This window comes from Diaporthe citri, assembly GCF_014595645.1.
Source record: "Diaporthe citri strain NFHF-8-4 chromosome Unknown scaffold_8, whole genome shotgun sequence".
Classification (NCBI taxonomy): domain Eukaryota; kingdom Fungi; phylum Ascomycota; class Sordariomycetes; order Diaporthales; family Diaporthaceae; genus Diaporthe; species Diaporthe citri.
Genome location: NW_025064853.1, coordinates 2,599,507 through 2,621,277, shown reverse-complemented (window position 1 = coordinate 2,621,277; position 21,771 = coordinate 2,599,507). Strand labels below are relative to the sequence as shown.

Below are 21,771 nucleotides of genomic sequence, written 5' to 3'. Positions count from 1 at the left end.
CACATGCCTACCTAGTGCAACAGAAATACCGACCAATGCTGACCGGCTGTGTTACTGAGAACCACGTCCTGCTGCTACTCAAGTCATTCTTTGCATTCCAGAACATAGATTCGGAGACACCTTCTGTGGTGAGAACTTCTATTTCAAATTTGAAACGCCTGCCCATACCGCAACTGGAGGCCGCCTCAAGCTGTCCTCGCACTGCTTCTCTGTTTTGCAGCCGGACGCCCCTCGGCCTCCTTGTTCCTATGCAGAACATCCATCCCTATGCCTCCTTGGGCCAGTCTCCCCTACTCTGGAGAGGGCCATCCAGTGCATCAGCCATTCTATCGAGGGGCCCTTGGGATGCTTGCATGCATGCACAACTTCTATACCCGCCCCAACAAAGAAAAAATGGCCGCTCTTCTGTCTCCTGTACGACACCCCTTTGCACATTTGCCGGCCCACGTCCACGCCTGACTATGCTCAGACCGCACCGGCTGCCAGCATCTTCTTGCGCAGGTAGTTCTTGTACTGCCCGATCGAGCCATCCCATGGCTTAATGGTCTTGTTCTCGCACACCAGGATCTGCTTTGCAATCTTGTCCAACAATCTGTCACAGAGGGTCAGCTAAATGTTGCGCAAGTCCAAAAATGGGCCGGTATGGGTGCGCGCTTACCTGAAATCGTGACTGACGACGATGACACCACCGGTGAAGGCGTTGATAGCGTCCGCCAGACTGTCAATGGTCGGGATATCCAGACCGTTGGTCGGCTCGTCGAGAAGGATCATGTTGGGGCTCTCGATGGCCAGCAGGGCGAACACGATACGGCTCTTCTGCCCCTCGGACAGCGTGCCGATCAGCGCCGTCTGTGACTCCCCAGACAGGCCGTACTTGCCGAGCTGCTGGCGCCAGTACTGGTAGTCCTGCGACCGGTCCGGGTACTTGTCTCGTACGAAGTCGAGCGACGACTTGGTCAGGTCCAGCTGCTCGGCCGAGTGCTGCGAGTACATGCCCAGCTTCAGATGCGTGTGCCTGCTCACGTTGCCTGCCGTCGGGGAGAGCTTGCCGGTCATGAGACGGAGCAGTGTCGACTTGCCCACGCCGTTGGGGCCGACCAGCGCCGTCCGCGAGTCCATGTCGAAGCCGAGGTCGATGTTGCGGTAAAGGTCGTCCTTGGGGTCGCCCGAGTACGAGAAGGTGACGTCGTCAAAGGACAGGACGGGAGGGGGCAGCTTCTCGACGTCTGCAAAGCGGAAACTGAAGACTCGATCCGGGATGACAGGCTGGATGAAGCCGTCGGCCTCCATCTTGTCCAGGATCTTCTGTCGGGACTTGGCCTGCCTCACCAGGTTGGCGTAGGTACCGGCACTGGCGATGAACTTCTTGATGTGGACGATCTCATCCTGCTGCTTCTGGTAGGCCTTCATCTGGTTCGTGTCCTGCTCACTCTTGGTCTTGGCGTATGAGTCGTAGTTACCACCGTAGTAGAAGAGGTTCTTTTCCCGCATGTCGATCATGTTGGTGCACACGCCGTTGAGGAAATCCATCGAGTGGGAGACGAGCACCAGTGTGCGCTCCCACTTCTTCAGGTACTCCTCGAGCCACACACAAGCCTCGAGATCCAAATGGGCAGTTGGGTCGTCGAGAAGCAGGAGGGTGGGCTTGACAAACAGGGCCTTGGCGAGGGCGACACGCATCCTCCAGCCACCAGACATGTCCTTTGTCTTCTTGTTAATGGTGGTCTTGTTGAAGCCCAGACCCGTCAGGATGAGCGAGGCACGGGTGGCGAAGGTCGAGGGGTCCATCTTGTCCATGTGCTATGGTGATACGCATGTCAGTCAGATGCCGAGCTCAGTAACCTGCAGGGCGGCAGGGCGGCCGGGCAGCCGAGGAGAGAGGGGGAGAGGGGGGGATGGGGAATGAGGCGGTAACGCACATCGTAGAGGTCCATCAGGACCTGGCTGTCGGGTCCCTCGGTCTCGAGGAGCTCCTCAGCAACGTTCTCCAGGCGGGCCATCTCGTTCTCGGCCTCCTTGACAACCCACTCGAGGGCGCCAAGCTCGGTGGGCGGGGCGCCCTCGTTGAGCAGGTAGATGTCGACATGGGGCGGAATGGGGAACTCGCGTGCGGCGATGGCCTTGAGAAGGGTACTCTTGCCGCAACCGTTCTCGCCCAGGAGGCCGTAGCGGCGACCAAAGTTGAGCTCGAGGGTGCTGTCGGTGATGAGGACACGGCCGTGGAAGACCAGGGAGACGGAGGTGATCTTGACGTCGCGGCTGGAGGCGACGGAGGAGAGGACGCCGGTGGTGACACGGTCAGAGATACCGTACTTGTCCATCTGCTCGGTAAGGCGCTGGACCTCGCCCATCTTGGAGGAGGAGGTGGCGGGCTCATCAGCCTCGATGGGGTTGCCGTTGGCGTCGAACTGTTGTGGGGGGGTTTCATCGCCGTTGACAGAGCCGGCGGCGCTGGCATTCTTGGAACCGGCCTTGGACCTGGAAGCAACCGTCTTCTTGGCCTTGCCCTCGGCGGCCTTCTTGGCCAGTCTCTTCTCCTTGGATGACGATATCATCTTGAATAGGGAGTACCGTGCCTGGGCACTCGGGGGTATCAGATAAAGAATGAGATGGGGTGGTGGAAGGAGGGGTGAAGGAAAGGGAAAAGGTATTGTGGTTTGGACTGGACCCTTTGTAAAACAATGAGAACAAGTGCAGGCCAAGGTCGGAAGAAAAAAGATGCCCACGGCTGGTGGTGGGATCGGGGTTTGGGAGAGGAAGCAAATCAAAATCAAGCGCAGAGCCAGAGCCAGAGGTGGGGAGGGGCAAATGTGAGTAAGAGGGGAGGAACAGTCTGCCAGTCCCGCCTGGGTCACAGTGGTAAGGATTCACAGGTTGGGTCTGTCCAAGGACACACTGACCGAGTTGGGTTGTTGGTTGGTGGGGTCTGGCTTCTGAAATTTCTGACCAGGCTGATTCCTCTCACTGCCACAACCACGGCCACCGCTTTCTGGGACGGATGACATGGCCGATAAGCGATAGCGGCCTAAGGCAACAGTTTTCTTCCCATGCAGACAGTCAGTCGCCAGGTGCACATTTCTGCTCGCACTGACGCATGCAGAAACCTGACGTCACCCCAATGTCAGATAATCTTGCTCGAGGTCCATTGGCTGGCCGCAACGTGTATCGATTACGACTCGGGGCCTCCTCGTCTTGTGGTCTCCGTTCATGACTGCTCAGAATGTCCGCATCCCGGACAAGGCAGCGACGAAAATTACTATGTGTACAGATAGTACATGTATCATTAATCCCAATAGATCCCTGTGAAAATGCCACGGATTGAACCAGATGCAGACTCCTGAAAACTCCATGCAGATGCAACCTCCCTCTTCCGTCCAAGCCCCAGGCCATCGCCTCGCAGGACATGTCCTGCGAATCCTACACCACTCCGGAGCCACATATATGGTGACCACACCCACGTTTCCTGGAATCGCACACGTGCGCGTGTCGCAGTCCGAGGGGATTCAGCCCCACTGCTGCCGCTCCTGAGGGTGGTGGCGGATATTCTAGGTTATTGCGTCCAGAATGTCCCTTGCGCTCATGCAGCCAGAGCTATCGAGCCGCTGTTGAAGCCAACGATACCCTCGGCCAGGCATGTCTTTGAGGGGCCCTGCGACGATATTGCTATCCGCCTGCCAATGACTCCATCACCGCCGACCTCGAGCAGCAGCTGCTGCCCTAATCTCGACTCCAGCGGGCTGGGTTCCATGATATCGGGACGCAAGGTCATTGGGAGGGTGAAACTTTCAATCTGCTCGCATTCTGAGACAGGCACTGTCAAGTCGCCGGTAGAGCTGAGGTCCAGAATTAGCACCCAGTGCAGGTTCGGGAGATATCGCCAAGGACTTCATTGCTCGCTTACAATATGGTCAACGTCAAGTCGTGCCGGATGTGCTGGCCCTGCGCTGGTATGAACTTCACATGGGTGGCCAGCGTGCTCTTGGAATCCACGTTGTTGAAGAACATAATCCGGCCAGAGAGGTCTTGCTCCAGGCCAGACCGATCGCTCACCACTGCGAGGGCTCCGAAGCGCCGAGGGTCGTGAAGGTCTTTCTCGCTTCCTCCGCACATGGTCAACAACTTCTTTCGCGGCAAGAGTGCAGGTAGTCAGGAGGGGGTGTCTGGTGTGTGCCGAGGCGGTCTCGTTCGTGTCAAGAGGCAGGCGGTCTTGACGGAGAACACCAGTAAATGTGTCTGATGGGACATGTCGGCAGTTTATATCCCACTCCCCATTCACTAGAAAGGGGTGAGAAAAGGGCCTGGCCGCGTCCCGAAGACGCGGCATGTGGAAACTGCCTCATTGATAGCAATCACGGGCGGGTGACCCATGGACTGAAGCGGTCAGGAGTGGCCAGGCCATCAGGGTTCCTTGTGCCATCCACATGTCTACACAGCAGTCGACTCGGTGTCAAGTTGGACACGAACCAATCAAGAACGGTAAAACATGCGCAGTCACAACAGCTGCAGACAAGGCCTACTTGACCACCTGGACAGCTAGCTGGTCAGTCCTGAAATCTGGCCCTGTGGTAGAAGCCAAGATGCGAGCCGGACTCGCAGAGGTGAGCATGTTTTTTGAGCAAGTTTCGGGAGGGCAATAATGGACAAAGGGGTCAGGCTGCAGCTGACAGAGCTGACAGATAGTAGCTACCTCTGGTTGTCAGGGCTTAAGGGCCAGGTGCTAGGTACTGCTTTAGCACTTAGACAAATTTGGGTCGTCCAGCACGAACTCTCCATTGTAACCGTCGTACTGGCGGACTGAAGAGCACATGACAACGAACGACACGAGCTTGTCTTGGAACGATTCAAGGACCGTCGGACATATCTATGATCTGCCAAAACAAATGGCCCATTCTTCGTATCATCGTTGCCACCACTGGTCCATCAGTTGATGACGGCTGACTCTTTCTCTAGTCAACGCACAACTCAGAAGCTAGAGAGGCTCGACATGTCCCAAAACTCGCGGGTCTACAGCGGACGCCGTGGCTTATATTGCTCGATATTGCCCATCCGAGGTCGCCCTGGAGCTGCCCTATCACTGCCTTGTCCGGCGTTCCAGGGACTGGGTCATTTGCAGCCGGAATCTCGGTTCTGGCAGCCTCAGGAATCGACGCTGAGGTCCGTCGTTCCACCTCCGAGCATTGCTAGTATATCAACGCCACAGGGTCACTGGCTTTGATGCAGTGTCAAATTTAGAGGTAGCCTACACACCTCTCATGGCCCGAGAAAGCACTCCTCAGCAGAGCTACGATGGTCAATACCCGGGGATCGTGGTACAGTACGAGTCTCGGACAGACCCACGCTTGTGCTATGCTGATGGTAGCCGAACCCCGTGAACAGCATCCCATGGTCTTGAGCCCGGCATCTCGAGACAGATCTCAAAGCCCCATCGCCGCCACAAACCTGGGCGTGTCCACAGCCACCTGGCAGCTGCAGTGCAAGTCAGGCAGATCGCACCGCATCACAACAGGTGCTCAACTCAACGGCGAACTTCATTCTTCAAAGAAAAAACAATGACTTCAGGAATACCTCAATGCCTAGGTGGTGCTTTGTCGCGCAACCGGAAGCATCGTGTGCTCTGTTAGCCAAGACCGGGAAGCTGGGCGGCCTTCTAAAACCTGCAGCGAGCCTTGCCCACAATGCCCACCTGGCCCAGGACTCTTGGTATAACTGGCTACCTAGGCAGTGTGCAGTCCTCGGCGATCCGTAACCGGGTGTGAGGGCAGTGATATCTCCGACAGGCAGGCAATGGCTCATGCCATCTGGGTCTCAGAATGGCTCATTTGTGGCCATCTCGTGGGGGTGATTCCAACGGCAAAGCGGCATATTGGAAAACGTCTGGAAGGGTAGGAAGTGATAGGCCGGGAAACAAAGGACCGCCGCCACCCAGATTACTTTGTAAGTGCTCGAGGCGTCACTTTGAGTCCGGGTCGCTTGTGAGATTTGTGGCGTTCGGAGCTGAGTATCATTGTGGGACTGGCATCCATTGTCACGGTGAAACATCTCGGTCGACCCAGCAATAGTCAGCACGGCGGTTTTCCGTCGCTTCCAGATGAGCTGGTGGACGGCTTGCACATGGCAGAGGACATGCACGTGTGTTAATTACACCTCACCTGCCCATGTCGCAGTTTTACAGACCCCCAAGCCCCGCCGTCCAACTCACTATCCAGGGTTAGTTCCGCCATTGCTTTTGATATCCATGGGAAGCCCTTTAGTCGTTTTTGAAACACCCAGATGCTAACTGAAATCAGGTATCGTTGAGAGGCACGAATTAGGTGCAGGCTCTCAGGACTCAACCAACCATCCAACCAACCAACAAATTCAACCTACCCACGTACTGGTCGAACATGAGCGGTCCGAGAGATGTCTCTCGGCGACGGACTCTGGATCCAAATTCTGGCCGAGGGAGAGACATCCGAGACGTAGACTGCGACCCAGCTTCTCATTGGTGGACAAGGGGGCGAGACTGCGTGTATTGCTTGTGCGACGAGCTGAAAGTAGCAGGTGCATAGGTGGCAGTCCACTCGCACGACCACTGCTGTTCCTGCATTTGACATCGATCCACCTCTGCTCCTGGCTGCATGTCTCTGCCAGTCGGCGTGAGCCGGATTAGACCCATGTTTCAGCCGAATCTCGGCCATGAGACATGTTTGTTTGACAAGCACGCTTGCGAGGCGTTCGAGAACGGTTTTTAACAACGCCCACGAGCATGTCTTTCCTCTCAACCTCGCAGGCTTCCACGCCAACACTTGTAATCGACAGTCGCTCTCTGATTCGGCCGGCCTATTACAGTTGCATTGAATCTGACCCATGAGCTACCAATGAGCCACTGTCCGCCAGGAGCTGCCTTGCGTAGTATCCAGCGATAATACGGCTATTCAGCATCTGGTCCACCGGTTGCGAGCCACGCGTGTCGGTCAAAAACACCCAACCAAGCCAAAATTGTGGGTGGAAGACGAAGTACCGAAAGATCAACAAGACTAGGCATCGTATGCGGGAAGTAAGCAGCCATCAAAGGGTGAGTGATCCAGCGGGCGACCTCTAAATGCGCCGGTGGTCCTCTGAATCAATCATTGCTTTGGCAGGACTAGAAGCAGGGCTCCGTGCGATGTAACATGCATATTGACATCTGTGTAGACGATTCCATGTCGCTGCGATGGCGGTAGCACAAGGCTAAGGCATGCGGCAGCCCGCATAGATTAGCTCCTACAGGCACATTGCATCTGCATCTGCAAGGCACGCAGGTCACCCCCATCGTTTGCGTCCTCTCCACGATCTGGACCATGGCATGCTCCCCTGCTGGAGGTAGTCTATCGGGGAGAGAGCTGCATGGATTGTATTGACTGTCTCGCTAACATGCCGTGGTGCAACAGCGCCCCGGATGGCGAACAAGTGCAGGTTCTCGGCCACAAGTCTCCCTGGCCCACAAAAGAGCTGGCTTGAGAGCATGCGGCGACCCATCAGAATATCCCAGGAAACGCCTCCCAGGGGAGAGCCACCGGGAACACGCACACAGCTGTCCTCAACCCGGGGCTTTCTCACTTCAGAGTATGCCTCCACGGGTTATCAAGGGCCTGTCGCCGAAGGGCGGCGGACAAACGACACGAGCAACGCACGCTTCTGAGGTCCATTCTGGGATCCCCCGTATGAGTTTCGTTTGCCGAATAATATCCGGCCCTTCCGAAGCCATCACTGGGACTGGCTGATCCATCTCGAGGGCGCTTCGCAGGCAGCCGCCACGTTCTTATTTCTGACGTCCCTTGCCGTCCTCGGTGGACTACTGATGTAACTTGCAGTCCGCCCGGGCCGAGCGTCTCTGTATCTGCATCTATAGAGCGAGGGCTCTATTTTCTGGTATGCGTGCCTCATGAGCAGCGATGCTGGACTCTGTGTGACTCTTATGGTAGCTCGAGGCTGTTGTGTCATCCTAGGGCTTGAAGCGTATGGGAGCTGACTATCTGGTATCTCACAGAAAAGCCTCCTGCAACTTTTGTGACCGAGTATTGGCGATCAATCGCGCCCGTGGCTCAACCCGGCTTGGACCAGGGTCGGTCGGTGCCTATTGCTTCTGCATGTGGCCTCCCCCCAGCGATGTCATCCGGGGACCGAAACAAGGACATGGGAAAAGTAGTCGCGCCCTGCCTCTCGACATTGAGATCCGCCACCTTGGCGGAAGGGTACATGCAGTCGTACCCGATCAACCTGCGGAGAAATCTGTGCGGGAGTGGACCGCCGCAACAGACAGCCAGTCGAGTATGTTGCTATCCGGGAGGGGGGCCCAGGCCTCGAATAGTAGTCACGGATCTAGTGTACCTTCGTTGGGTCTTGGAATGTCCGTGCTGGTCCCGGTGGATACGAGGGAAGCAAGGCGTGGTGCGATTCTCACTGCTTTTGATATTCCGTAGATATAAAGTCTACTTGCTCACTCTTGGTGGAGGTCAGTCTTTCCCTCGGATCCCCAGGCTTCCAGTACTCCTGAGCTTCTTTCGGCCCTTGTCGAGGCTTGACACTCGTTTATTTCTTTTCACCTCCATCCAGTCCTTCATTCAGAATACACGCCAAGCTGCCGTCGAGAATGGGTGCGATACTTCGTCTTGCTCTCTTGAGCATTGGGTGAGGATTCCAACCAACTCCTGCGCACCCGAGATCTCGGGCCCGTCGAGACATGACTGACACATGGAATCAGGGCAGTTCAGGTTCTCGGCTATGAGGGAAGAAGTCCCCAGCCCAAGAACATCAAGCACAGGCAGTACCAGTACGTCACGACTGTCACAGAGACACTGGTGGTGAAAGATCCTCCCACCACGGTGACCGTCTCTATCGAAGCCCCCTGCGCCCCGTCGTCGTCCAGCACATGGGGCCTGTCCTCATATCTGCCCGGCACCGGCACCGGTGGCCTATCCTCATCGACTTCTGCACCATACGGCAACGGAACTTCCTCGGCTACGTCTGCTCCAGGAACGGGATCGGTGCCTCTGTCTACCGGCGTCTCGTCGACGGATCCCATCTCAGCCTCTACATCAAAGCCTACTGGTACCGGCGGCACCGGGCTGCCCCCTCCCCCGTACACCTCTGGTATCTACACCAACGCATCCTCCGCCGATCCCACCTGGTCATCGACAACATCCGGAGGCTATGGGACGGGCACAGCGCCGCCAGCGTCCTCATCAGTAGCCCCCACCAACTCGTCAGCCACGGCACCGGCCACATCCTCGGGAACAGGCTCCAGCGGCACGGGCACCGGCTACCCAGGTGTCTCGAGCTCCTCTGCCGGGGTCTATCCTAACACGACAACACCGCTGACCTGGCCCACGACTGGGTGGTCTGCCACCGGCTCTGCGCCTTCGTCGTCGCCCACCTCGAACACCACGTGGGCCCCTTGTGGGTACGGCGACGACGGTTGTGATGCGACCATCACGTCGACCATCACACGGAGTTCAACAGTCACAATTGATCCCAACTCCACCGTCACATCAGTCGGACCGATTGGAGGCTCCAGCACTGGGGCCGTGTCTACCTCGAACGGCACTCACACGTACAGCACCACGTCCGCTCCTTTGTCAACAGGAGGCACCACTAGTGATATCTCATCCTCGGCCACCGGGACTGGGCCATACGGCAACTCATCGAGCAGCACGTCAAGCGAGGCGATAACGAGGACTGTGACCTACACTCACACAATCTCTACATCCAGCAGCACGGGGGTTTACTCCTCGAGCGCCGTGACCAGTCCTGTTAGTGTCTCGAGCAGCCTCAGCTCGTCCGGGGTGAGCAACAGCACTGCCGCGGCGACCGCGTCCTCGTCCGGTCCCTCATCACTCAGCAGTTCGTCCTCGGGAGGTCCAACCACCCCGCCTGGGTACTCTTGGCCCACCGCGGCGCCGTCGCTCTCGACGACTCTGCAGACCAAGACATCCTTGACGTCCTCGACATCCAGTGCCCCGACGTGGACGCCACCAACGTACGGCGGGGGAGACGATTCTGACGAGGACGACAGCGGAGATGACGGTGGGTATTCCTGGCCCTTTCCTTGGTGGAGGGCTCAGCGGCGGTCTGCAGAGGACGACGGGGAGCACGGAAAGCACAAGAGATGGTACATGAACTTGTGAAGGCAATGAAGTATCCTCAGCCGTCTTTTGATCTGTTGTTGTTGGGTCCTGGCCGCCCCGGGGCAGACCCATGGGACGGATTGAGGGGGACGGTTTCATTTCTTGTCACTCCTTTGCCCTCTTTGGTTGCTGCACATCCGTATCGAGCTTACATGTCGATGGTCGCGCGATTTCCTAGATTCATACTGTAACAGACACCACTTGTTCGACTTAATCATTGCCCTCTCTGGCAGTAAATATTATTCATCCCAGCGCCATACTACCTCTGACTCACTGTTGTGAACTCACCAAGGACCTCGCCCGTGATGCAGGTCGCGCGTGTGAGGGTGTCGAACCATAAGTCTTCTTCACGCGAGGGAATGCCTGGAGCAGCCTCCCCGGTTACAAGTTACAGTCCGTCCGTTCGTGCAAGCTTTCTGTCGAAGACATAGGACAATCATTGTCGTTCCAACTTAGTGAAGGAATTCAAAGAGCCCAGATGGTCTATAGCTGGCCCACGGTGTAGCACTGGGTGGCAGAACTGATTTTGCAAAACTGATGCGCGGTTTTTGAGTTTTGCCATCCTTGCATGTGCCGAAGTTATCGTGTCGAGGCCATGGGAATAGCACAATCCCCTGAGCAGATCAGTCAAACCTTGAACACATGTTAGGATGCAATCCTGTTGTCACCCGCCCGTCGTCAGCACACGCATGTAAGCGCAAGCCACCCTGTTCATATCACAAAAGCCAGCGCAGCCTGGGCCGCCCCAAGGTGGCTTTAGATAAGCCCGGCCTTGTCATTTTTGACGGACGAACATGACTTCTTCATGCGATCAAGTCTACCTCTTCTATCTTATTGCCCGGACTGAGTAACACTGCGTCGTCCGATTCGTGAGGAGTTGAAGCTGGCCATCCCAATTCAGAGAGCAGCTGCCGTGTACAGGTCTAGTTGTCGAGATATAGCAGCAGAATTATCTCCCACTGCCTGGAACGTACGCAGTACTCGCACTCTGATGTCTCCCAAAGCGATCCGCCTTCGGACGATACGCCACGGTGAGGGCGATGGGGTGTCGAAGACAAAGTCGAGCACTCCTGAGATGGAGATGCCATCTGAGTGTGGACATACACTCTCCCATGTCATAGCCACCTGTACCTCTTTGTCACGGCCGAGAGTTGATCAGCCGGGGGGCTGCTCACTGGCGAACCTCATCACATCCAACCATGGCGTATGAGTATTGTTCGACCTTCGTTTGTCAAAAAGTCCTGCCCCTTGTCATCAGACCGGGTTGAAATCATCCGTCTGGATTACCAAACGGATAGTTAAATTTCAGAAGACCATTCAAGCCACCAACCCATCCGTCGTCGTCGTCGTCATCATCCTCGCCGTCAGACGACGGCTGCTGCCCCTTGTGCAGGTCTCTGATCACGCAGGGTACGCCGCCCAGCCAGTTCCCGTCCTCTCCCTTGGTGATTGTCTCGCCCTGGATCCGGATCTCCATACCCGGGCTCGCACCGGCCCGCCTCTTGCCATCGATACTGACCTCGAGCTCGCGGCCTCGGTTCCGCTCGCTGAGCCGGAGGACGACCTTGGTGTCCAGTGGAAGGACCAGCGGCCTGAAGCTTAGGCTGCGCGGACAGATCGGGGTGATAAGGAGCGAGCCTACCAGAGGATGGACGATGGCGCCGCCGGCGCTGAGAGAATAGGCAGTGGAACCTGTTGGGGTGCTGACGAGGATGCCGTCACAGATTGCCTCGGTCAGAAAGTGGTTGTTGACGTACACATCGATCATGGCGAGGTGAGGCTGGCCACCGCGGTGGAGCAACAGTTCGTTGACAGCGTGGAAAGTTGGGGGCACCTTGACGGGCGGGACCCAATTGGGGTTGCCCAGGGCGGCCTCTTGCTCGGCACTCAAGGGCATGAGTCGCAGCCTCTGGTGGGCCTCGGCAGTGGAGGTGGGCATCAACAGGCCGTTGATGTTCTTGCCCTCGTCGTCGTAGACGCCGACCTTGAGACGGTGGCGCAAGAGGATCTTTGGGCGGGCGGCGCCGGTGGCGATGCCGCTGGTGTAGACTCTGGTCCAGGCGTCCCTGTACTCGGCGAACTTCCACTCGCCCAGGAAGCCAAGAGTGCCCATGCTGAAGGACAGGATGGGGGGCACGGTCGGGTTGAGGGAGAAGAGGCTGGCGGCGCGCAGGATGGTGCCATCGCCGCCGAGGGTGGTGACCAGGTCGATCTTGTTGGGGAAGTGGGTGGCGGGGTCGCTGCGGGAGGGGGTATATATTGGGAAGGGCAGGTGGTTGTGGATGCGGGCGGCGATTCGGTTCTCGAAGACAATGTTGATGTCCGGGTAGTTGTCGTGCAGGTGCTGTGCGAAGCGGACTGCATCCTGGACGACCTTTGGGGCGTGCAGCTTGGGGATGAGGAGGATGTTCCGCGGGGGCTGCTGCCAGTGAAGGTTGAGCAGGCCTACCGAGGTCTCGTGGTACAGCGGGCTGATCCTGTCCGGAAGGGCGGCCACATCTCGAATCTCGTTCAACGGAGCCGAGGCCGAGAATGGCCGGGCAAGCGTGGGGCGGCGACGAAGGGAGACTGAGGCCCAGCGCGCGAGTGGCCGCCTGGGTAGTGGTAGTAGTGGTGATGAAAATGATAGACTGCTCATTATGTCGCTGTTGCCGTAGGCGTGGCTAGCCAGGAAGCCCAGGAGCTGTAGCAGGCACAAGTTCGAGCACGAGCCCGGCTCTCGTGGCGGTTGGGATTGTAGCTGGGAGGAGGAGACGGGGCGGAGGAGGAGGACCCGACATTTCGAGGAGCCGCGACACCAAGTACGGGTTCTCGTGTGCGTGAGACCGGCTAGCAGAAACAGGAGGGCACGTTGCCCATGGTGGTGAAGTCGTCGGAAACAGGCATGGTGCTGTGGCAGTGGCGGTGGGTGAGGAGGGAGAGAGGGGTCGACGTCGACGGTGGGAGGGTGTTAGTCGTGTGCCGCGCTCGAAGGAGGAGAAGCTTGTTGGCGAAAGCTTGGAGAGGTTTGAGTGCAACGCGCCGAGTACGGGGCCGGTGGCATGTAGCAAAGTACCGACAGTGCCTGGGCGCCTGAGCGTTTGTGGAGTAGGTTGTTAAGCAGTTACCAAGAGACCGTGGCGAGAAACGCCTGGACATGTGTACTCTGCTAATTCTAGCCTGCAGGCCCAAGCTGCCTTGCAGTTCTGGAGGGGTCCTGGTGTCCCCACCGTCTCCAGTGGGCTGGGCGGGCCCCAGACGGTCCCTTGGCCGGAGCTCGCGGAGCTTGAGCCTCTGACATCAACCCACATGCAGGCCACCCACCAGGCCACCGACCACCGTATTCTACCTTGCGAGGCTAGCGAACAGGGAACAAGCTACCGTCAGTCTTGCGGCCATGTGATGTGGTCATCCTCTTTCTTTTCTACCCTCCGTCTCTCCTCGCTACCTTGTCCACCACCCTGCAGCTGGGAAGGCAGAAATGCCCCTCCCAACATGAGGACGAGCCTGTGATCATCGTCGCGCCCTAAGCTGGGACTACATCGAGCCCCGTTATCATCGCTCATCCTCCGTCCGTCCTCCGTCCCGCCGCCGTCCCACCCACCCCTCCTCCTTGAGCACGCGACCACGCGATCACGCCTGCCTGCCCGCTCGAACCGTCCTGTGTAGTTAAACAACTTCAAGTGCCCTTACATCGCACCCACCGCACCGCGCCGCACCCGTCGTACTGCCGGCCTCGCACTTGTCGTCGTATCCACCGCCCGTCCTGTCATGGCAGCCCAGCTTCGCCAGAGGCCCGTCGCCACGGCAGATGAGGTGCCCGGCCCCGAGCTGGCACCGGCCTTGGCCGACGAGCACCGCGCAACAGACGTCGCACATCCCTCCGGCAAGAGGAAGAAGAGCCAGCTCATGCAATGGTTGAGGGGCCTCAGTTTCGTCGCCTACTTCTTGTCTTGCTGCGTCGCGTATGCCTATCCATAGCCTTTCCTCCTCTTCCAGTCCCTCGTGTGTGTTTACTGTTTCTCTGTCTATCCGGTAGCTGACCCGTTTCCCTCCTCGCGCCAGCATCAACATCACCCAGTTTATCGGCGCCCCTCTCTACATAATCAGCCGCGATGTCTATTACGCATACATGGCCCTCACCAAGGAGTCCTTCGGCCTCTTGATAACCACCATGACAAAGATCTGGGGCCCCACCACCATACGCATAAGCGGCGATCACTCTGTCGCCGGCCAGATCAGGCGCACCCCCGACGGCCGCGTCCAGTTTGCCTTTCCCGAGCGCATCGTCATGATCGCGAACCACCAGATCTACACCGACTGGCTATACCTGTGGTGGGTCGGCTACGCCAACATGCCCCAGATGCACGGCTACATCTATATCATCCTGAAGGAATCCCTCAAGTACATCCCCGTCATCGGCACCGGCATGATGTTCTACGGATTCATCTTCATGTCCCGCAAGATGGCCGTCGACCAGCCCAGGATGGCCTACCGCCTCAACAAGCTCAGGACCGCCCACACCGCCCCCGATGGTTCCTCCTTCCTCAACCCAATGTGGCTGCTCCTGTTCCCCGAGGGCACCAACTTGTCCGGTAACGGCAGGGACAAGTCGGCCAGGTGGGCGGAAAAGGCCGGCGTCAAGGACTGCAAGCACATGCTGCTCCCTCGGAGCACCGGCATGTACTTTGTGCTCAAGGAGCTCAGGGGCTCCGTTGAATATGTCTACGACTGTACTGTTGCGTATGAGGGCATCCCGTGAGTGCCACCCCTCTAGCTTCCCGCCTCGTGCGGCCATCTCGGACGTTCTCTGGGCTCTAACATATACTTTCTCGGCCCCACAGCCACGGGAGGTACGGCGAAGAGTTCTTCAGCCTGTCCAGTACTTATTTTCAAGGCCAAGCGCCCAAGTCCGTCAACTTCTATTGGCGCCGTTTTCGCGTCGATGAGATGCCGCTGGATGAACCGGAGAAGTTCGAAACCTGGCTGCGGGAGAGATGGTACGAGAAGGATGCGCTCTTGGAGACTTATACGACCACGGGCCGCTTCCCACGGCTGCCCACCGAACCTGGGAAGGCCGACACCGAAGTGCCCGACTTTATCGAGACTGAAGTAAGAACCAAGTATTGGTGGGAGTTCCTCAGGATATTTGTCGTTATCGGTATCTTCGGCCTTCTAGGGAACCTGGTCGTAAAGTTTTGGTATAGGATGTCGCGCATTGTTTCTTTGTAAATCTCGTCACAACAACGGCATGCGAGCCAAGATAGCACAAGGCCCAGGTCAGCAGGCGGATCACCACACGGGCAACTGGAGTTCTTCGGGCTGTTATAGGAAAGAGACTAGAGGTAGGACACACTGCTAGGTTAGGTGTTGTTGGGATACCACTTTTTATGCCGGTCTGGATCGCTGCTTAACCATCCTGCTTCTCGAGAGCATCACACGTTCCGAGTCATCTGTTTTGTTCATTGAATAATGAATATGGCTGCAACACATATGCTCCGCTTCTCCTGGGTCAATTGAAACATATGCCCGAAATCACGAAGAACTTCTGGTATTCTTGACTGCTCGCTTGCCATGGTTTCTATGGGCCGCTGGGTTCCCTATTCCTGCATCTACAATAATAGTCCGGCATGGCCAGGGAGTCACGTGGAAGGCTCGACGACCGTCTGGACTGTGATTAGTCGCTGTCAGTGCGATTGCTATACAAACCGTAAAATGTTCGTGCAGCAAATCTTACGTCTCTGGCCCATGAAACAGTGGCATGCCCAAGAGCTCTCCAGCGAAGCTGAGACATTCCTAGATCCCGTCAAAGAGGGCTAGGGGCGAGGGCTAAAGGCACGTTTTGCTGAGCTGGTACTCGTCGGAGCTGCGGTTGTCCCAGAAAGCATTCTACAGGAGCGTATCTCAGAGAAGGCCTTATACACGAGCATATTCAGTTAAAACCGCTCCACGGTGGCTTGTGCTATACGCAAACTCGACTTCCCCGCTGATCAAGGCGATGAGGACCAAGGGCACCTCATACGAGAATGTGCATCATGGTTGTCTGCTTACAAGGAATGTCTTCGTTGGAATATGTTTATACTGTATAGTCCCTTTTCTGGGCCGATTTGGTAATATAAAGCAAAAGAACCGGATGGAGATTTTTACCAAAGAAAGCTGCAGAGGACATACACGGCGCTCGACGGACACGCTTGCTGATAACAAGTCGGAGTCTGGTGCATGATCCCCCGGGAATCAGCTCTTCCTGTCGAGACCTTGCATCATTATGCCCTGTTCCCTATAATGGCAAGAAGAAGAGAAAGTCGTTGACCACATTATATAGTAAACCAGAGTGAAACCTCCTACAAGGGCCTTGGCCACTTGCTGCTCGAAGAAGAGACGGCGGCTGCAAACAGCAGCCGCACAGAAGTTGGGCGAGAAATCCGAGGCCGGGCGGCTCGAACTGAGGCACGTTTAGTCGGCCACACAACAGAGAGAGTCCATGGTAGACCACACTGGACAACAGAGAAGCCAAGCAGGCTCTGGTGGTCTTATATTCCGTCTCCTAAACCATCAGGGGAGCAAGGGTGACGACCACCCAGTGCACTGCGGCCTTCTCGTCCTTCAGCGGTGTCCAGTGCGCGACGAACTTCTCGTCGCCCCTAAAGATAGCCGACCGCCGGGTCTGCAGGCGCAGCTCGGTACTGACGGGCATGCCGGCTCGGATGGCATTGCGCACCCTAGTCTTGTACTCGGACTGTTTGGCCATCATATTCAGGCCAAAAAACCTGAACACGTCGGTGCCGACGACCATGGTGCCGGCCATGTTGGCCGGGTTCAGCATCTCGACTATGCCCTCTGAGTAAAACTCGATCACGAAATTGCTGGCGCGCACCACAAGATACTGGGCACGAGTTAGCTTGAGCAAACTGGAAAAAAGTGCCAGAAGCGGTGGGCACAGTGGCTGCTGAACTACTAACCTTGGAATACGCCGTATAGAACTCCTTCATCTGTGCGTTGAGATCCTGTCCCTCCATGCGCCCCAACACACCATTTTCCATCCCAGCATCCATCTGAGGTACGTGGACGTTGTGTCCATTCTGGCGCACACCCAGGGCCTTGAGTATGGTCTTGCGCGCAGATGGCCTTGTGCTCTGGGGATTCCCGGGCAGAGGCTTGTTGTTCAACTCGGCTATGTCGGCGTCGTTTGTGGCAGACGTTGACAGGACCTTCAGGACATCAACGTTGCTGTGGATAGTTGTAGAGCAGTTCACCTGGCCGCCAATGAAGAACTCGGTCTTGCCCCGCTGGTTGTAAAGTGGTGCTACGGTGGCCCCGAAGTTAGATATCGGAGTTTTCCCCAAACGTTGTCCTCGAATCGTGCTCTGGAGTGGAAGGGGGCCGGGAGCGGATTCAGGGCATCTCGTTCACAACTCACCGACATAGAGCAGATTCCAGAAAGGATCGCCATTCTTCTTGTAGTTCAGGAGCAATTCTACTGACTCCTTCTCCTCAGTGATGGCGGCCTTGAGGCGCTGGACTGGCTGTCTGTCCGTGTGGGCGCCTTGTAGGAAGCGACAGTTGCGTGGGACACTGAATCACTCAAGGTCAGCACCAAGAGCGGTAGGGGAAGAGGAGCCCAGCTAGACAGCCAGCTACTTACATCTCGGGGCGCGAGTATCCAGTGGTTTTGACGAAACCGTCAGAGGCAAAAACGATCGGGCTATGTGCACGTCAGCTCTATGTTTCTTGGCTGGAATCCAGAAGGGGGGGGGGGGGGGGGGGGCTCACTTGTCCGCGACTCGAGGGTTTGTTAAACAAAAGCAGTCGCCAAGCCCCTGATACTTGAATCTGTCGGTGGCGAGCGCCCTGGTTGCACTCAGGGCCATCTGGTGCCTAACAAAGCGCGGGTAGACGTCCTGGAAGACGAGAGTCTCGATCTGGTCTTGCAGCTCTGTGAAGACGGTCTCCATGGAGGGGAAGGCGCTTGAGATGAGTGTCTTCATCTCCTTGTGGGCTCTCTTCAGCAGACTGCCATTGACGTTGATCTGGTACGCCGAGCCAGGGCTGATGAACTGTTTGTGGATAAAGGCCATCTGGCCGGCGAGGTTGTTGAGCGTCGTCCTGTACTCGTCGACCTTGGCCAGGAACTCGACGTTTTCGGCGCAGAGACGGCTCTCGCTGAACTTGAGCAGCTGGTAGGCGGTCGTGGGGTTGTGCAGGACCACCTGGAAGATCTCGGTGCTGAAGAAGTCGGGCATGCTCTGGGAGGCGGTGCTCTTGGCGGTCCTGCCCGAGATGGAGTTGCGGACTGAGCGGACCGAGATGTCGTCGTCGCTGTATCTCCTCCGGATGATGGGGCCGCCCGAGACGGCCTCGTGGGCTAACGAACCGATGCCGTTGGTGCGTGCGGAATAGTCGTTGTACATGCCGTCGTCGACGCTCCTGTACGTCTTCTGGTGAACCGGGCGCTGCGGGATGAGAGGAATGGTCCTGTCAACCAGGGGCTTCTTGGACTCGGCGTCCTGGTACATCTGTTGGTGGTCGAGGATGGGCGTCCTCAAGCCCTTGTAGTCGCGGGCGAGGGTTGCCGTCCTGGAGCGGGCGACACGAGAGCCTCGTGACGTGTTGCTGGCGATGCTGTCGGCCCTGCCCTCCTTCTTCCGCGGTTTGGAGTTGTTGTGAGCCGAGGGAGGGCCCCGTCTAGCCTCATAAGCGTGCGTCACCCGCGGTTGCTGTTCGAACCGGCCATCGTAGTCCTCATCACCGTCCTCGTGATCGCCATCCTCGTGGTCATCCTCCGTGTCGTCCTCGTCCTCGTCTGGGAAGTCGTCGTACACGATCCTCCGGGTGTTCTGGGCCGGCTTATGCGCGATCGGGGGTGGTGTCGCAGAGGGCGCAGGCGGCGGGAGCGGCGACCTTGCGCGTCTGGGGTTGGGGCCCCGGTGGGCCTGCTCGTCGCCGTTCTCGACCCCGTCGTGTGCTGTCTGCTCGACGTCCTCGACGATGACTGGGTGCTGGGGACGGGGCTCCTTGAGCTCCGGGAGAGGCTTGTCCACGACGGACGGGACGCCCAGGCTGCCGCTGGTGGGCCGCGACGAGTGCCTGAGGGGCACGTCGACGGACCCAAAGGTGTCGGAGCCGTCTCTGGTGTGGCGAGGCGAGGACTTGCCAGAGGCAACATGTCCAGCACGAGAGCCGGCCTTGCTGCGCGGCAGGTCGGCCGGGTCGACGTCGCCGCGGGGCCGCACAACGGCGGCGGACCCGTTGGTCTGGGCGTGGCCCTCGGTGTCGCGGGAGTCGGCCATGTTGTTCAGGGTACTGCCCTCGAAGTCCCTGAAGCGGAGGGGCCTGGATGGGGAAAGGCCACCGCTGAAGACGCCGTAGCTCGCGTCGCTGTTGGTGCGTGTCAGCACGGAGCGGGTGGTGGTGACCGAGTAGGGCTCCTCAAAGTCTGCGCTGTCGGACTCGTCGTCCCAGTCCAGGTCGGCTATGGTGTTCTTTGCAGCGCTGATGGCACCGCGGTCCACGTGGGGCAGGATGCGGTCGAGCAGCTGGTCATGGTCGCTGGTCATCATGGTGGGCATGGAGGAGGCGGGAGGGGACGAGGGGAGTTATCAGGTAGTAGTCATCAGGCGCAGGCGCAGCAACCTCGGAGGCAGACTGTGCCCTGGGGGGGCAGTCTCAGTCCCAATGTCTGGGTGGCAGCGTGCCGTTCCAAGTGTCTCTCGAAACCTGTTGTCTGCCGTGTCCTCGGCCAGCCTGTCAAACTCAATGCTCGGGTTGCATCAAGATCAGGGGCGCTGGAAGCTTGGGACTGGACAAATGGGCGACCAGAGCACATGGTGTGCAAAATATTATCTGCCCATGATCTTCGTCGCCTTGTCACCGTCGCTGCTCAATGCTCGCAAGCATCTCCAAGAGCTCTTGGACCTTCAATCATTGAGCCCCCCCCCCCTTGGGTGAGTGCCCTGTCCCTGTCCCTGCCCGCGTCCACGTCCGAGTGCTTGTCCTTGCCCGTCTCCCTGTCCCTGTCGACAACATCTGGGAGGAACCCCGTCCAGAAGCTCAACGCTCATCTCACCGCGGCCCATCCCCATCCTCTGGGAGGAGCAAGGCAGCGAGCACAGAGGTTTGAGAGGGGCCGAGGGTACGAGGAGACGGCAGGGAGATGGGCAGGGAGATGGGCAGGGGCGGCGTCCACCCGGCCAGTGATGGGATGAGAAGCAGGAGGAGCTACTGCACACGGTGTGGTGTTGGGGGCTGAAGTCTTGACCTCATCAATCTTGACCCGGGCAGAGCTGTGCGTGTGGCGCAATACGTGTAATGCTGGGTGTGGGTGGTACTGTGTGGCATCGTGTGGTTGCTGCGCGGTGCAGAAGACTGAGTGCGAATGCTGCAGTCAGCCTGTTCCGCATGTCCCGCGAGACTCGTGAGCCAACAACTGCTGGACTCTGGACTCTGGACTCTGGACTCTGGACTCTGGACTCTGGACTCTGGACCGTCCGTTCTCTTGTCTTCACCTCGGTCCACCTCCCCGTCCCCTACACTGTAGCACCCTTGGGACCGGGGGCTAATCTCCTAGTGCTGCGCACGAGTTGAGGAACGACATCCGACCGGTTCATCTCCCGCGACGGGGAACCTGCACTACTGCGCACTTGCAGATGCAACGGGGGACCGCTCGACGCCATGGTGGGAACCGTTCGCAGGGACGACCCCATGCCTTGGCTCCAGGGCTAGCGTGTGACCTGACAAAAAGTCGTCCCTGGGGATACCCTCGCTGTGATGGCCTCTGGGATGATATTCTCCGGCAAACCTCCTCCCTCAAATGGTATAAACCCTCCTGTATATGGCCGCTCTTGTGCTGCCGGTGTGACACATGCCACAGGGTGTGTAGTACGTGTACATGTATTGTGCACATATTGTACGGCGCAAATTACCGTCCTGTACCTAGTTGGAGGTTTTCGTCGTTCTTCTCCACACCAGCACACATGGACAGGGTTCTGGTCTTCAAGCACTTTGCCAGGTTCTGCGCACGATAAGAGAAGGGGGGGGGGGAACAAGAAAGAGGAAGTAAGTACCACGTAGGCAGCCCAATCTCTCTCTCATGGTTTCCCAGTCTGTGCCACGGTGTGGCCGGGCAGATTTGCCTTGAGCCCCACACCCTGACACACAGTCCCTATTGTGTACATACGGTTTATACAGTATGCTCGTCTCGGTGCGGGCTGAATTGAGCAATTGTACAAATCCTATATTCAGCGCAGCCAGCGTGTCTGATCAGGTCGTCGAATCGTGAAGTAAACGAGCCCGCCTCGACACCCACCGGTGGGCCTTGGGCGACAGCCCGTTATGCATCAGCTGCATGTGGTGGAGTGCCCTGCCTTGGGGTGGGTGTCGAGATGATCAAGGCTTCTTCTGCTGATTTGGGACGCTTGGGACGATCCCGCAGATCTGCAACAGTAGATCCGGTCCGCTGGCCGGGCGCGGCACAGCAGATCGATAAGCACGTAGGCACTAGGTACAGTACAGTATACATGCTGCAGTAATAAGTTGTGTCGCGCATGGTAGACTAGTCTGTACATAGTAGACCGTCCCACAAACACTTGTCAGCTACCGTCACCGACATTGTAGAGCATGTATATGAACCCTTGGCTATGCCCAAGCACTG

The 21,771-nt window shown here is 57.7% G+C and overlaps 6 protein-coding genes across 6 annotated transcripts; 2 read left to right on the top strand and 4 right to left on the bottom strand.

Annotated features, from left to right (window-relative positions):
• Positions 1 to 465: 465 nt before the first annotated feature.
• On the bottom strand, positions 466 to 2,555 carry INS49_015043 (uncharacterized protein; the record flags this gene model as incomplete). The annotated part of the gene is made up of 3 exons (XM_043175730.1): positions 466 to 592; positions 659 to 1,800; positions 1,920 to 2,555. The coding sequence occupies 3 exons, from the start codon at positions 2,553 to 2,555 to the stop codon at positions 466 to 468; spliced, it is 1,905 nt and encodes a 634-aa protein (XP_043020687.1).
• A 1,022-nt stretch (positions 2,556 to 3,577) lies between these two features.
• INS49_015042 (uncharacterized protein) lies at positions 3,578 to 4,110 on the bottom strand (the record flags this gene model as incomplete). Its single annotated transcript, XM_043175729.1, has 2 exons — positions 3,578 to 3,833; positions 3,902 to 4,110. 2 exons carry the CDS (start codon positions 4,108 to 4,110, stop codon positions 3,578 to 3,580), a joined length of 465 nt encoding a protein of 154 aa, XP_043020686.1.
• Positions 4,111 to 8,611: 4,501 nt separating this feature from the next.
• INS49_015041 (uncharacterized protein) lies at positions 8,612 to 10,145 on the top strand (the record flags this gene model as incomplete). Its single annotated transcript, XM_043175728.1, has 2 exons — positions 8,612 to 8,649; positions 8,723 to 10,145. The coding sequence occupies 2 exons, from the start codon at positions 8,612 to 8,614 to the stop codon at positions 10,143 to 10,145; spliced, it is 1,461 nt and encodes a 486-aa protein (XP_043020685.1).
• A 1,270-nt stretch (positions 10,146 to 11,415) lies between these two features.
• Positions 11,416 to 12,783, bottom strand: INS49_015040 (uncharacterized protein; the record flags this gene model as incomplete). The annotated part of the gene is made up of 1 exon (XM_043175727.1): positions 11,416 to 12,783. One exon carries the CDS (start codon positions 12,781 to 12,783, stop codon positions 11,416 to 11,418), a length of 1,368 nt encoding a protein of 455 aa, XP_043020684.1.
• Positions 12,784 to 13,895: 1,112 nt separating this feature from the next.
• INS49_015039 (uncharacterized protein) lies at positions 13,896 to 15,356 on the top strand (the record flags this gene model as incomplete). Its single annotated transcript, XM_043175726.1, has 3 exons — positions 13,896 to 14,041; positions 14,190 to 14,882; positions 14,969 to 15,356. 3 exons carry the CDS (start codon positions 13,896 to 13,898, stop codon positions 15,354 to 15,356), a joined length of 1,227 nt encoding a protein of 408 aa, XP_043020683.1.
• Positions 15,357 to 16,668: 1,312 nt separating this feature from the next.
• INS49_015038 (uncharacterized protein) lies at positions 16,669 to 19,681 on the bottom strand (the record flags this gene model as incomplete). The annotated part of the gene is made up of 5 exons (XM_043175725.1): positions 16,669 to 17,007; positions 17,084 to 17,427; positions 17,542 to 17,696; positions 17,767 to 17,826; positions 17,895 to 19,681. The coding sequence occupies 5 exons, from the start codon at positions 19,679 to 19,681 to the stop codon at positions 16,669 to 16,671; spliced, it is 2,685 nt and encodes an 894-aa protein (XP_043020682.1).
• Positions 19,682 to 21,771: the final 2,090 nt, after the last annotated feature.